This window comes from Leptodactylus fuscus, chromosome 4 (assembly GCF_031893055.1).
Source record: "Leptodactylus fuscus isolate aLepFus1 chromosome 4, aLepFus1.hap2, whole genome shotgun sequence".
NCBI lineage: Eukaryota > Metazoa > Chordata > Amphibia > Anura > Leptodactylidae > Leptodactylus > Leptodactylus fuscus.
In genome coordinates, this window is record NC_134268.1 from 55,809,686 (window position 1) to 55,823,584 (window position 13,899).

Here is a 13,899-nt window from a genome sequence, read left to right on the forward strand (position 1 = left end):
ATGCATCGTGGTTCTTCCCGCAGAGCTTTAGACAGAAAGTTCACAGTGGTTACCTCTACAGGCTTTCTGTTACAATTATACCTATGGGGAAACCACCGGCATTTCTGTGGGTATAATTGACATGTTGCGATTTCCAAAACCATGGTGGTTTTGGAGATTGCGGCGTGTTCACACCACGGTTTTTAATGCAAAGTGGGCATGGGATTCACTAGAATCTCATCCACTTTGCCCTGACTGTAAATTGCAGCGATTTTTTTGCCACTGCGTTTACGTACTGTGGGGCACCAGCCTAAAACTTAGAAGCATAATGGTCACAGTAGTATTAGGGTTAGTTCACATGAAGAAAGTTGCTGCGGATTTGGGGGCAGATTCCCTGAATAATGTAGAGCAGATTCTTCCCAAATTTGCCCGTGGGTCCATGACTCGAGACTTCCTCCTGATTAGGCCTAGTCAAGAGCAGGATGCCGCGACTGAATGCTGATGCACTGCATCCACATCCCGTCTTGGCTAGCCGCGCCAACAAGCCGGCTGCGGAAAATGAAGAGGAATTTCCTCTACATTTTCCGCCGTGTGAATTGACCTCCTCCTGGACTCCCACCAATGATGTCTCCATTGCCTATGTGTAAAAATAATGGGTGAACAGGAACCTTCACTTATAACATATAACATATTTTCTTATCTATCTGTCCAGTATATTCTTTGCTATTCCATTTTATGTGCAGCGATCTGATATATGGAATCCTGCTAGAATACCAGATTTTTAATTAGTTGTCTGCAATCCAAACACTGACATTTTCCACGGGCTTTCCCCTCCCTGCAGTAGATTCTGCACAATTGCACTAATTTTCACTGCAATTATAACATTCTTCCTGTGCTACTATAGTAAATAACTTCTGCCTCTGCCATATGTCATGCAGGAATGCTAACTCAGTAAAGGACAAAAGCTTGTGCTGATGATTAAACATAGGCAGCAAAAATATGACTGCAAGAACCTGAGAAAGTAATTGAAAGACTGCAGGGTACAAAGTAACAAGATTTGAGGACCTTACAGCTAAGAACAAAATGCATATGCTTGAGCAAACATATGTCTCCCACAACAATGCCATGTTAGGCGTGTGTGTGTGTACTAAGATTCGGTGCCAAACAAAATTCAGGGCTATGTAAATGTAAAAATAAGTTGAATCTTGCACACATCCCCAGGCAATGCTGTGTCCTCAGATAAGTCTCTGAATATCCAGTGTATGAAATGTTACATAGTGCTCTGTTTACTTAGTCCTGGTTCAGAGGAGGCAATTTTTTATTTTTTTTGGCAGGATTTTATTCTATAGTTACAATAATTAACTATCATTATATTTTATTATACTGTATAGTATGTATGGTAGCTACAACTCCCAGCATGCCTTTACATATAGCAGCAGGAAGCAATACTTCACTTGCATGGACACAAAGTCGGACATGCAGGACTTTGTGTCCGTGCCAAAAAAAAAAAAGGTTTCACGGTGGAGAGGTTGCATACGGACACCGGCGGTTTACTTTAAAGGGATTCTACCATTAGAAATCGAATTTTTTGTCAGTCGCACATAGGAATAGCCTTAATAAAGGCTGTTCTTCTCCGACCTTTAGATGTCTTCTCCGCACTGCCGTTCTGTAGAAATCTCTGTTTTCGTCAGTATGCAAATGAGTTTTCTTGCAGCACTGGGGACGGGCCCCAGAGCTCAAACAGCACTGCAGGTGTTCCCAATGCTGTGAGAGAAATCTCCAGCGCCGCCTCCATCTTCTCAGGAACGGGCTCTTCACGTGTCTTCATCCGGCACTGAGAGTCAAACTTCTAGGCCTCGGGCAGAGCCAACTGCACATGCCCACAGGCCACGAGAAAATGGCCGATTACATACTGTGTAAGCGGCCATTTTTCTTGTGGCTTCTGGGCATGCACAGTCGACTCTGCCTGAGGCCTAGAAGTTTGACCCCCAGCTCTGGGAGAAGATGTGTGAAGAGCCCGTTCCTGTAGAAGATGGAGGCGGGGGCTGAAGAGTTCTCTCGCAGCATTGGGAACGCCCTCAGTGCTGTTTGAGCCCTGGGGACCGCCCTCAGTGAGGCGAGAGAACTCATTTGCATACTGATGAAAACAGGGATTTTTACGGAACAGCAGCACAAAAAAGACATCTAAAGGTAGAAGAAGAACAGCCTTTCTTAAGGCTATTCCTACGTGTGACCAACAAAAAATTCGATTTTAATGATACAATCCCTTTAAACACCCATTTAAATCCTGGGTGGTTTCATGCAATTTTACATCAAGTATAACATTTGGTAAGAAGAAAAGTATAAAAATTCATGTTTGTGATGAAGTGAGACCCAAGCAGTCTGAGACTCTCAAAACCTACTAAAAATAAAAGTTCATGGTGTGCAGAGTTAATACATGCAGTGTGTGTCTATATGCACATGTCATCACATATTCACAAGGAGCAAACAAACTAAAGATCCCAATGTGAGTCATATAGTCAACAAGTGTCCTGATTAGGTGCAACGTGATTAGACAGACCCGAGCTGTCAGCTCCACAAGACGGACATTGCACCTATACAGCTTGATGCTAATTCCCTCTGAAGTTCTTTTCTCAGTATTGGGCAGAACAGGAAAGTGCTGCCTTGTCAATGAGCTCGCTGTATTCTTCATGGCTAGCACACTGACCCATTATTTTCTATGGCCCCATACACACTCCTGTCCGTTCTGCGGCTCAGATTTGCGGGGGCACATGGATTAATGTGATGTTCACATTTTAGTTTGCATGCAGCCTGAGAAATATCATAAGGTAGAAGGAGGATGGGCATAGAACAAGCATAGGAGTCGTAAAGGATGGCCAACCATATAGACTGGGCTATTTTAGAGGGTACATAGGTAAAGTAAACAGCAAACTGCAGGGGAATGAGGGTATTACACCGTCCTCGGCATCGGTGTCTGTCAGTATAAGGGATTAGAGATACCTTATGGCCTGGTGAAGGATAATTTAGTACAAGAATAAAGTTATACAACCACATAAGAGCTAGTGAAGGCGTCATCATCCTGGAAATACAGACTGCACATATCCTATTTCCGCATCAAGGGCAATGCTCTCAGTACTGAAAACCTGCCCTCGGTGCACCAACTTTCTCCTCTGAATAAGACTTTAAGGCTAAGGTCCCACGTAGTGGGGTGCTACAAAAAAGCTCTGCGGAAATGCATTGCAGCTTTTTTCCACAGCATTTTTCACAGAAAGTCCTCAGAGGGAAGCTTTTTGCGGCCATTATACCTATAGGGAAGCCACCAGCATTTCTGTAGGTGTAATTGACATGCTGCAGTTACTAAAACGCCAATGGTTTTGGAAATCGCAGCATGTCCGCAGCACACATTTTCCCACACTGTGATGATGGGATTTTCTAAAATTGCATCTCCAGTACAGTGACTGTAAAACCCCATGGGCACATTGTGGCGTTTATTCCACATGGGGCTCCGGCCTAAGGCTAAGGCCCCACGTTGCGGAAATGCACCTTTTTTGGTTGCAGATTTTGTTGCGTTTTTTTTTTTTTAGCCAAAACCAGGAGTGGATTGAGCAGAAGGAAGAAGTATAAGGGCCCCTTCACACGGCGTAAGCGCGCCACTCATTTAGACACGTATACACGTGTCCGAGCGCGGCGCTTCAAAACGGAGCCCATTGATTTCAATGGGAAGCGCGCGTATATCGGCATATACGCGCGCTTCCCATTGAAATCAATGGGCTCTGTTTTGAAGCGCCGCGCTCGGACACTTGTATACATGTCTAAATGAGCGGCATGCTTACGCTGTGTGAAGGGGCCCTAAGAACTTCCTATATATTTCCCATTCCTTTTGTAGCCATTCTTGGATTTGGCTCAAAAAACCACAGCAAAATGTGCAACAAAAAAATCTGCGTTTCCGCAATGTGGGGCCTCATCCTAAAGTTGTTTTTCTAAAAAAAAAAAAGTAAGACGCATAACAGTTATGTTTAACAAAATAATATGCTCTGTAACAGGGTGGTGGCATTGAATATACATGGGGTAGGTGATAGACTCCTCAAAACTTTTTTAATCTTAAAGGGATTCTACCATTAAACTACTTTTTTTTTCTAATGAACCCGTCGGAATAGCCTTAAGAAATGCCGCCGGCCATTTATGGGTAGCCGCTCTTGCAGTTCAATACAGGAGCCGGCCGGCGGCCATTTTGTGGTGGCCAATCTATGCTCCTGTATCGAACTACAAGAGCAAGAGAAGCCAGAAGAGGCGGAGTTGCTGCAGAAGAAGGAGGCGGCGCAGGAAAGAGCTCTGGGCAGCAATGGGGAGGCGCTCATCGGTGTTTCAGCGCTGGGGCCCGCCCTCATTGCTGCAGAGAGCTCATTTGCATACCGGTTAAAACCGGTATTTCTACGGAATGGCGGAGACCACGTCTAAAGGTAGGAGACAAATAGCCTTTCTTAAAGCTATTCCGACGTGGTAATTACAAACAAAGGTAGTTTAATGGTAGAATCCCTTTAAGGTAACATCTAACATGTGAGAACCTGTTTTCCATATGAACGGTATAAATGGTTTTTATGCATTTTATACACAAAATAAAAAAAACTCTTTAAATTGATCATTATTTTCCTCATTATATACATTTAAATGATATTTTAAATTCTTATTAATGACATTATTATATAAAGTTTTGACAACTCTGTGCTCTTTGATCTACACTTACACTGGGACAACTTTACAAAGTTTGTACAAAATCCAGCAAAGGAATGATATAGTACAAAAAGTCTTTGTAGAATGATAGATCTACACGTTTACATTCACTCTTTATTATAACATCTGCAAACTATTATGAGAACTTTCACTCTTATTCTGCCATAATGGTGTTTTCAGATTAACATACACATTACTACACAGTACAAGACTACTTGTCTTATAGGACCACAGACACAAAGTAAACAAAATGACACAATTGTTACCATGAATGATGCCCCATGACTACATAATACATTTTTCTTCAGGCATAAAATACTGAATGGAAATATTTGTGTCTGCATATAGAATCACTATTTCCATATAAATAAAGTCATTTTAATAAAATTGCTCCCAAATTGCTCTCACATGTAGAAATAAGTCTCTCGGAAAGCCGCTCTTTGTATCATTGTTAAAGCTACACTTTTATTGTAGATGTCTCTTTATAGGTAGTTGTTGGAGATAATATTAAAACAATGAAAAAAAATCTCCAAAATATGGTTTTTACCAATCAGCAATGAACTTATCGGAGTTCTTTGGCTCATCTTCACCAGAATTTTCATTTTGTTTTTACTATTTTTACTAAATTGAAAAGATTGATAAAAACTTACATATGTCCATCAAGTCCAGTTGGAAATTGTCATGACATAACTCTCATAGACTCTCTCTCATAGGCTCTCATAGACTGTCTCATAGGCTCTCTCTCATAGGCTCTCTCTCATAGACTCTCTCTCATAGGCTTTCTCTCATAGGCTCTCTCTCATAGGCTCTCTCTCATAGGCTTTCTCTCATAGATTCTGTCGCATAGGCTCTCTCTCATAGACTCTCTCTCATATTCTCTGTTAGGGTAAGTTGACACAACAGAAACCTTTTCTGCCGTGTGGCTTTTCCGCACGGCTACCTGTGACGAGATGCCGATGCAGTACATGGGCATCCCGTCACAGCATCCCACTGCTGATTAGACCCAGATGAATGGGCCTAATCAGGAGGGAGTCTCGAGCCGTGGACACTACGGCTGACTCAGCCGCGTTATCCGTGTGAAGATAGGGCATGTTGCATATTTTTTCCACTAGCTGAGAAAAATCACTAGCAGTAAAAAAAACTGCGGGTGACTCCCATTGAAATGAATGGGAGACGTTTTTGAAGGCGAATTTTAAGGCGGATTCTGTGTCAAAATCCTCCTGCAACAAAACTCTGTGAGAACATACCCTGAACAATGACATCTGCCAACTCTAATTGCATGAGAACATTTGTCTTTGAAGCTAAGAGTAAGTTCACACGTAGTTTTTTGGTGATGATTTTGAGGTCGTATTCGCCTCAAAATCCTGACCAAAAAGACAGCTCCCATTAAAATCAATGGGAGCCACTCAGGAGCTTTTTCCGGGAGCCGTTTCTACCAGCTTCAGGAAAAAAGAAGCAAGATGTTCATTCTTCAGGCTGAGTCGCCTCGCGATTAGGCCTGAAGACATACTCTCCTCTGGACTAGGCCCTTTCATTGGGCCTCATCCGGAGCGGAGTACACAGCTGGATGCTGTTGCAGTGCACCGGCTTTCAGTCGCGGCTACCCAGTTTTTGGATCAGGACCTGAGGCGGAGGCTGCCTCAGGTTCTGATCCAAAAACCTCCGTGTGAACTTACCCTAAGGCACCACGTAGCGGGTTGCAGCCAAAAAACGCAGAGGGAAAAAAACCTTTGCAGTTTTTCCCACAGAGCTTTTAACAGAAAATCAGCAGACTTTTCCTCTATGGATTTTTCTCTTCCATTGTACCTAAGTGGTAAACACTAGAATTTGTGAAGGTATAAATTACATGCTGCAATTTACAAAAATGACTTTTTGAAATCTCAGCGTGTACGCTGCAGATATTTTTCTGTAATGTATGGATGGGATTGGCTCTAGAGACAACACGTGATACTGTCATTAGGTTTATAGCCGATTTACTACTGACAAAATTGTCCATTGACAGGTCAGAATGGCAGCCTTATCCTATCTGTTGCTAACTATTTGGTCCATATGAAGCCACCATAGCCAGCTCACTTGTTGTTTTCGGTGCCAGTTATAAAAGATTTCTAATGTTTTACATTTCAGATATGTAGTCATTCTATCAGAACAGAATGACAAATCGCGACCCGACAACATCAATAATGGCGAGTAAATACTTCTAAAATGACTGTTCTGTGCTGTATAGAAATTTATCTTGCATAAATACACTGCATATCTATCATAGTGAAGCATACTGAATAGACATAAATCCTAATAACATATGTAAATGTTAGAGGCAGGAATGTACGTTGCAGACACAAGCTAAATGGAAAAAATAGGAAATATTTAACCTCTTAGTTTAGTTGAGATTAGAGATGAGCGAACACTAAAATGTTCGAGGTTCGAAATTCGATTCGAACAGCCGCTCACTGTTCGAGTGTTCGAATGGGTTTCGAACCCCATTATAGTCTATGGGGAACATAAACTCGTTAAGGGGGAAACCCAAATTCGTGTCTGGAGGGTCACCAAGTCCACTATGACACCCCAGGAAATGATACCAACACCCTGGAATGACACTGGGACAGCAGGGGAAGCATGTCTGGGGGCATAAAAGTCACTTTATTTCATGGAAATCCCTGTCAGTTTGCGATTTTCGCAAGCTAACTTTTCCCCATAGAAATGCATTGGCCAGTGCTGATTGGCCAGAGTACGGAACTCGACCAATCAGCGCTGGCTCTGCTGGAGGAGGCGGAGTCTAAGATAGCTCCACACCAGTCTCCATTCAGGTCCGACCTTAGACTCCGCCTCCTCCGGCAGAGCCAGCGCTGATTGGCCGAAGGCTGGCCAATGCATTCCTATGCGAATGCAGACTTAGCAGTGCTGAGTCAGTTTTGCTCAACTACACATCTGATGCACACTCGGCACTGCTACATCAGATGTAGCAATCTGATGTAGCAGAGCCGAGGGTGCACTAGAACCCCTGTGCAAACTCAGTTCACGCTAATAGAATGCATTGGCCAGCGCTGATTGGCCAATGCATTCTATTAGCCCGATGAAGTAGAGCTGAATGTGTGTGCTAAGCACACTCATTCAGCACTGCTTCATCACGCCAATACAATGCATTAGCCAGTGCTGATTGGCCAGAGTACGGAATTCGGCCAATCAGCGCTGGCCAATGCATTCTATTAGCCCGATGAAGTAGAGCTGAATGTGTGTGCTAAGCACACACATTCAGCACTGCTTCATCACGCCAATACAATGCATTAGCCAGTGCTGATTGGCCAGAGTACGGAATTCGGCCAATCAGCGCTGGCTCTGCTGGAGGAGGCGGAGTCTAAGGTCGGACCTGAATGGAGACTGGTGTGGAGCGATCTTAGACTCCGCCTCCTCCAGCAGAGCCAGCGCTGATTGGCCGAATTCCGTACTCTGGCCAATCAGCGCTGGCCAATGCATTCTATTAGCCCGATGAAGTAGAGCTGAATGTGTGTGCTAAGCACACACATTCAGCACTGCTTCATCACGCCAATACAATGCATTAGCCAGTGCTGATTGGCCAGAGTACGGAATTCGGCCAATCAGCGCTGGCTCTGCTGGAGGAGGCGGAGTCTAAGATCGCTCCACACCAGTCTCCATTCAGGTCCGACCTTAGACTCCGCCTCCTCCGGCAGAGCCAGCGCTGATTGGCCGAAGGCTGGCCAATGCATTCCTATGCGAATGCAGACTTAGCAGTGCTGAGTCAGTTTTGCTCAACTACACATCTGATGCACACTCGGCACTGCTACATCAGATGTAGCAATCTGATGTAGCAGAGCCGAGGGTGCACTAGAACCCCTGTGCAAACTCAGTTCACGCTAATAGAATGCATTGGCCAGCGCTGATTGGCCAATGCATTCTATTAGCCCGATGAAGTAGAGCTGAATGTGTGTGCTTAGCACACACATTCAGCTCTACTTCATCAGGCTAATAGAATACATTGGCCAATCAGCGCTGGCCAATGCATTCTATTAGCTTGATGAAGCAGAGTGTGCACAAGGGTTCAAGCGCACCCTCGGCTCTGATGTAGCAGAGCTGAGGGTGCACAAGGGTTCAAGTGCACCCTCGGCTCTCCTACATCAGAGCCGAGGGTGCGCTTGAACCCTTGTGCAGCCTCAGCTCTGCTACATCAGAGCCGAGGGTGCGCTTGAACCCTTGTGCACACTCTGCTTCATCAAGCTAATAGAATGCATTGGCCAGCGCTGATTGGCCAGAGTACGGAATTCGGCCAATCAGCGCTGGCTCTGCTGGAGGAGGCGGAGTCTAAGATCGCTCCACACCAGTCTCCATTCAGGTCCGACCTTAGACTCCGCCTCCTCCGGCAGAGCCAGCGCTGATTGGCCGAAGGCTGGCCAATGCATTCCTATGCGAATGCAGACTTAGCAGTGCTGAGTCAGTTTTGCTCAACTACACATCTGATGCACACTCGGCACTGCTACATCAGATGTAGCAATCTGATGTAGCAGAGCCGAGGGTGCACTAGAACCCCTGTGCAAACTCAGTTCACGCTAATAGAATGCATTGGCCAGCGCTGATTGGCCAATGCATTCTATTAGCCCGATGAAGTAGAGCTGAATGTGTGTGCTACTTCATCAGGCTAATAGAATACATTGGCCAATCAGCGCTGGCCAATGCATTCTATTAGCTTGATGAAGCAGAGTGTGCACAAGGGTTCAAGCGCACCCTCGGCTCTGATGTAGCAGAGCTGAGGGTGCACAAGGGTTCAAGTGCACCCTCGGCTCTCCTACATCAGAGCCGAGGATGCGCTTGAACCCTTGTGCAGCCTCGGCTCTGCTACATCAGAGCCGAGGGTGCGCTTGAACCCTTGTGCACACTCTGCTTCATCAAGCTAATAGAATGCATTGGCCAGCACTGATTGGCCAGAGTACGGAATTCGGCCAATCAGCGCTGGCCAATGCATCCCTATGGGAAAAAGTTTATCTCACAAAAATCACAATTACACACCCGATAGAGCCCCAAAAAGTTATTTTTAATAACATTCCCCCCTAAATAAAGGTTATCCCTAGCTATCCCTGCCTGTACAGCTATCCCTGTCTCATAGTCACAAAGTTCACATTCTCATATGACCCGGATTTGAAATCCACTATTCGTCTAAAATGGAGGTCACCTGATTTCGGCAGCCAATGACTTTTTCCAATTTTTTTCAATGCCCCCGGTGTCGTAGTTCCTGTCCCACCTCCCCTGCGCTGTTATTGGTGCAAAAAAGGCGCCAGGGAAGGTGGGAGGGGAATCGAATTTTGGCGCACTTTACCACGTGGTGTTCGATTCGATTCGAACATGGCGAACACCCTGATATCCGATCGAACATGTGTTCGATAGAACACTGTTCGCTCATCTCTAGTTGAGATGTAAAGCCTATGGACACCATTGCACTACCCAAATGCAAAGTCAAGACACTTGGTAAATTGTCTTCATTAAAAAATGTCCTACCGTTTTTGTTGCTGTAGACTCAAACTACTTCACATAGCCGGCTTTGCTGCTGCTTCTGATTGACAGCACATGGTTCATGCCTGCTGTCAGTGGATCTGCCATCTTCCTATGTTACCTCCCTTCTTTCAGAGTAGCACAGTGTTAGGAAATTGTATTGGAGAGGAGAGCACTCAGAATCTACATGGGGATTGAGAGAGATCAAGTAGGCAGCATCCCAATACAAGTACTTCCTAAAGCGGACAAGCCACAAGAGCAGACAGACTTTCGTATTGCAAACACAGGTTTAGTTATAGGTTATAAAACACGTACTTTAAAGAAATAAGATACTAGGAGTTATTTGTGACTTTTCATTTCATATAGTGGGATATATACATAGGCATAAATATAGCCATAGCAACTTTCATGGGACCCAAACAATTAAGGTTTTACAAAGGTCCTAACCTATTCAAGTTGTAGCTATCTAAGGGTACATTCACACCAGTTTAATCCATTGCAGGACCAGAAGAAAAGACTAAACAGTAAAAACTGTCTTGATGCCGGACATCAAGTAATATATATGGCCTCTTCCCTATGCCACCAGCGTTACCTCCATCCATTTACTTGCAAGCAGCCCTTCTACCACTGCAATCGGTCTACTAAAGGTTGCGGAAGCAACTGAAACCTTACGACCTACTTGGATTGCACAATACAATAAACTATCATTTATTTGCACCTCAACCTTTTAGCGTGCCTGGTTTTCTGTCATACTATGAGCATGGGGGGGAATCCTACAAAAAGCATCCAAATGCCAATGGAGTGACGTGTATCTTCCCACAGTCCGTTAGGTATAAGTTATTTTTTTCACTGTGATTGCCAGACGCTTGGGTTTGCAGGATTTTTCGTCCAAATTTTCAGACAGACATCAACACATGTAGCCTACGGGGAGTAACGCAGTGCTGATTCTTGCAAGATAACTTGCGTAAGAATCAGCGCTGCAAAACAGAATCCCATTGACTTCAATGGGTTCCGTTTAACACATGTAACACATTGAAATCAATTACGCACGTTAAACGGAACCCATTGAAGTCAATGGGATTCTGTTTTGCAGCGCTGATTCTTATGCGAGTTATCGTGTAAGAATCAGCGCCGCGTTACTCTGTGTGTATGCCCCCTAAGACTTTTCTTAAGAAATGTTATGATGCAGTTTGACCGAAAATGGAACTTTAGTAATGCAAAGTGGCATAGACCCATCCTTGACTTCTGTGGGACCTATCTGGATTTTCGTTACACCCCAATGTGTGCAATGTATCGTTTTACTCTCCTCTTTTTTGCTACTGATAGTCCTTCTTTGGTAAAAGTTATAAAAGTTGTTTTTATTTTTATTTCAGATCAGCAGTGCTGAGAAACGGCCAGCTCCTGACATGGGCAAGAAGCCAAAAACACCGAAAAAGAAGAAAAAGAAGGACCCCAATGAGCCCCAGAAGCCAGTGTCAGCCTATGCACTATTCTTCCGGGACACACAAGCAGCCATCAAAGGCCAAAATCCAAATGCGACCTTTGGAGAAGTCTCCAAAATAGTCGCCTCCATGTGGGATGGACTAGGAGAGGAACAGAAACAGGTAAAATCCATTGCCACCAAGGGAAGAAAATGTGATGTTTTAATGTTTGAAAGTAGGTCTAAAATGGATAGTCACTTTCATATTCAGTTTTTTTAAAATGAGTTTTCTTCCATTGCAGTCGTAAGAGCTATTGTATTTTTAGCCTCCTAGAATTTCACTCCTTTGAAAAGCTTTTGTGCTCCATCAGTTGCCATCTCGTCTTTCTTTCTATTATAAAGATGAATTGAAATTTTCAACATCCAAAAATATGCCGCTCATAATCCTCCTTACCACTCTGTTTGTAAGAGTCCACATACTGTGTAAAAGACTGCAATCCCACCGAGCATGGGCACATAGACAACCTCCGAAATATCCTGCAGCCACATGTGCAACGCTCTCTGTGCTTAAAAAAAGAAATGCCTGTTGTGTTATAAGGAATTACACTTACATCAATAGGCAATGTAAGGCTTTTATTAAGATTACTTTAGAAGACTCATTCAGTGACTGCGTCTCCGAGCCATCATTATAAGGATTCCGAGAATTCTTCCCAATTTACTTGCTTTATACCAAATCAAAGAAACTGCTGTAACTGATAAACTAGTGATATACTAAAAAAAAGTGATATATAAAAGAGTAAAGTATAGCACTTGGAAGCATCAAAGCCAAAAACCTCTTTTTAGATACTGATGGTGCATACTCATTGCTTTTAGAGTCATAATGAGCCTCTGCTCCCGTAGGTTCATCGAGCAGCCAGGCACATCTTTCAGTTCCCAGTCAAATGACTTTATTATTTTAACCACAAGACAAACCACATTGCTAAAATCATAGCAGTATAAATGTTACCAAAAGAGACTAAAAAATCTAGACTGGACAGGACCAAAGCCAATCAATATAGCTGATATATGTAAAGGAGGTGTATGAGATCTATAGAGAACTGCCATGGATGCCCAGAGGCTTACACTGGTATTGCAACTCAAATACCTCCCTATTGACAAGAGTGGCGCTGTTTCTGGAAGACAGCCATGTTTTACAATCCTTGTACAGACAAAATGTAGATTCTCTATATAGAACATCTTCTTTGGCCTTATTTTGTTCCATAAAGTTGCCATAGCTTGTATTTATAATCTAGTGTTACCACCTGCTTGGCTAACAGACCCTAATTTGCAGCAATATTAAAAGGGCTTATATCGTTAGAATAACTGAACAGATTTGTTGGTAAATGTATGATAATGATAGAATCCCATTTTAAGCTAAACCCACGTAGGAATAGCCTTAAGAAAGCCTATTCTTCCCCTACCTTTACATGTGTTCTCCGCGCCGCCGTTCCTTAGATATCCCAGATACTGCAGTACTGGGGGCACCTTCTTGTTCACATCCTCCACCTCTTCTTCCTTGTCCTGTCACGTCTTCTTCAAAAAGTGCCGACTGCATATGTCTGTTGCCATTTTCCTGTGGCCGAACAAGAAAGAAGAGACGGAGGCAGCGAACAAGAAGAAGACAGTGCTGGATAGTTCTCTCGCAGCATTGGGGATAATCCCAATGCTGTTTGAGCACTGGGGACCGCCCGTGCTGCCAGAAAAATAATTACCATATGGATGAAAACCAGGATATCTTAGGAACGGTGGCGCAGAGAAGACATCTAAAGGTAGGAGAAGAATAGCCTTTCTTAAGGCTATTCCGACGTGGGTTTAGCTTAAAACAGGATTCTAATGATAGAATCCCTTTAAAGAGATGTCACCAGCTCTCAAAGGCATGAACTGTCCATTGGGCTCTGTCACTGTGAACATTTTGGCATTTTGTTTATCGAAATCTGTTCAGTCATTCCAAAGATATAAGCCCTTTTAGTGTTGCTACAAATTAGGGTCTGTTTGCCAAGTGGGTGGTAACCTTGGTCTCTCTGGGGAATGAGTCTGTATGCTGTAGGTCATGCAGTGTTACCACTCCTTGGCTAGTATACTTGGCTTATATCTTAGGAACAGCCAAACGGATTTGGATATAAAAATAAAAAAAACCACACACCAAAATACTCAGGTTGATAGCATCGGATGAGGACTGTTGTTGGACTTTTGGGACCTGATGACCAGTCCACTCTAATATAAACATAGACAAT

General features: G+C 43.8%; 1 protein-coding gene across 2 annotated transcripts in view; it reads left to right on the forward strand.

Moving 5' to 3' along the window:
- The window catches only part of TOX (thymocyte selection associated high mobility group box), a 219,660-nt gene that overhangs the window by 170,818 nt on the left and 34,943 nt on the right, over positions 1-13,899 (forward strand). For both annotated transcript variants that reach the window (XM_075270543.1, XM_075270544.1), the window contains one exon: positions 11,580-11,810. In XM_075270543.1, coding sequence (XP_075126644.1) covers positions 11,580-11,810 — 231 coding nt within the window. The remainder of the gene's footprint in view (positions 1-11,579; positions 11,811-13,899) is intronic.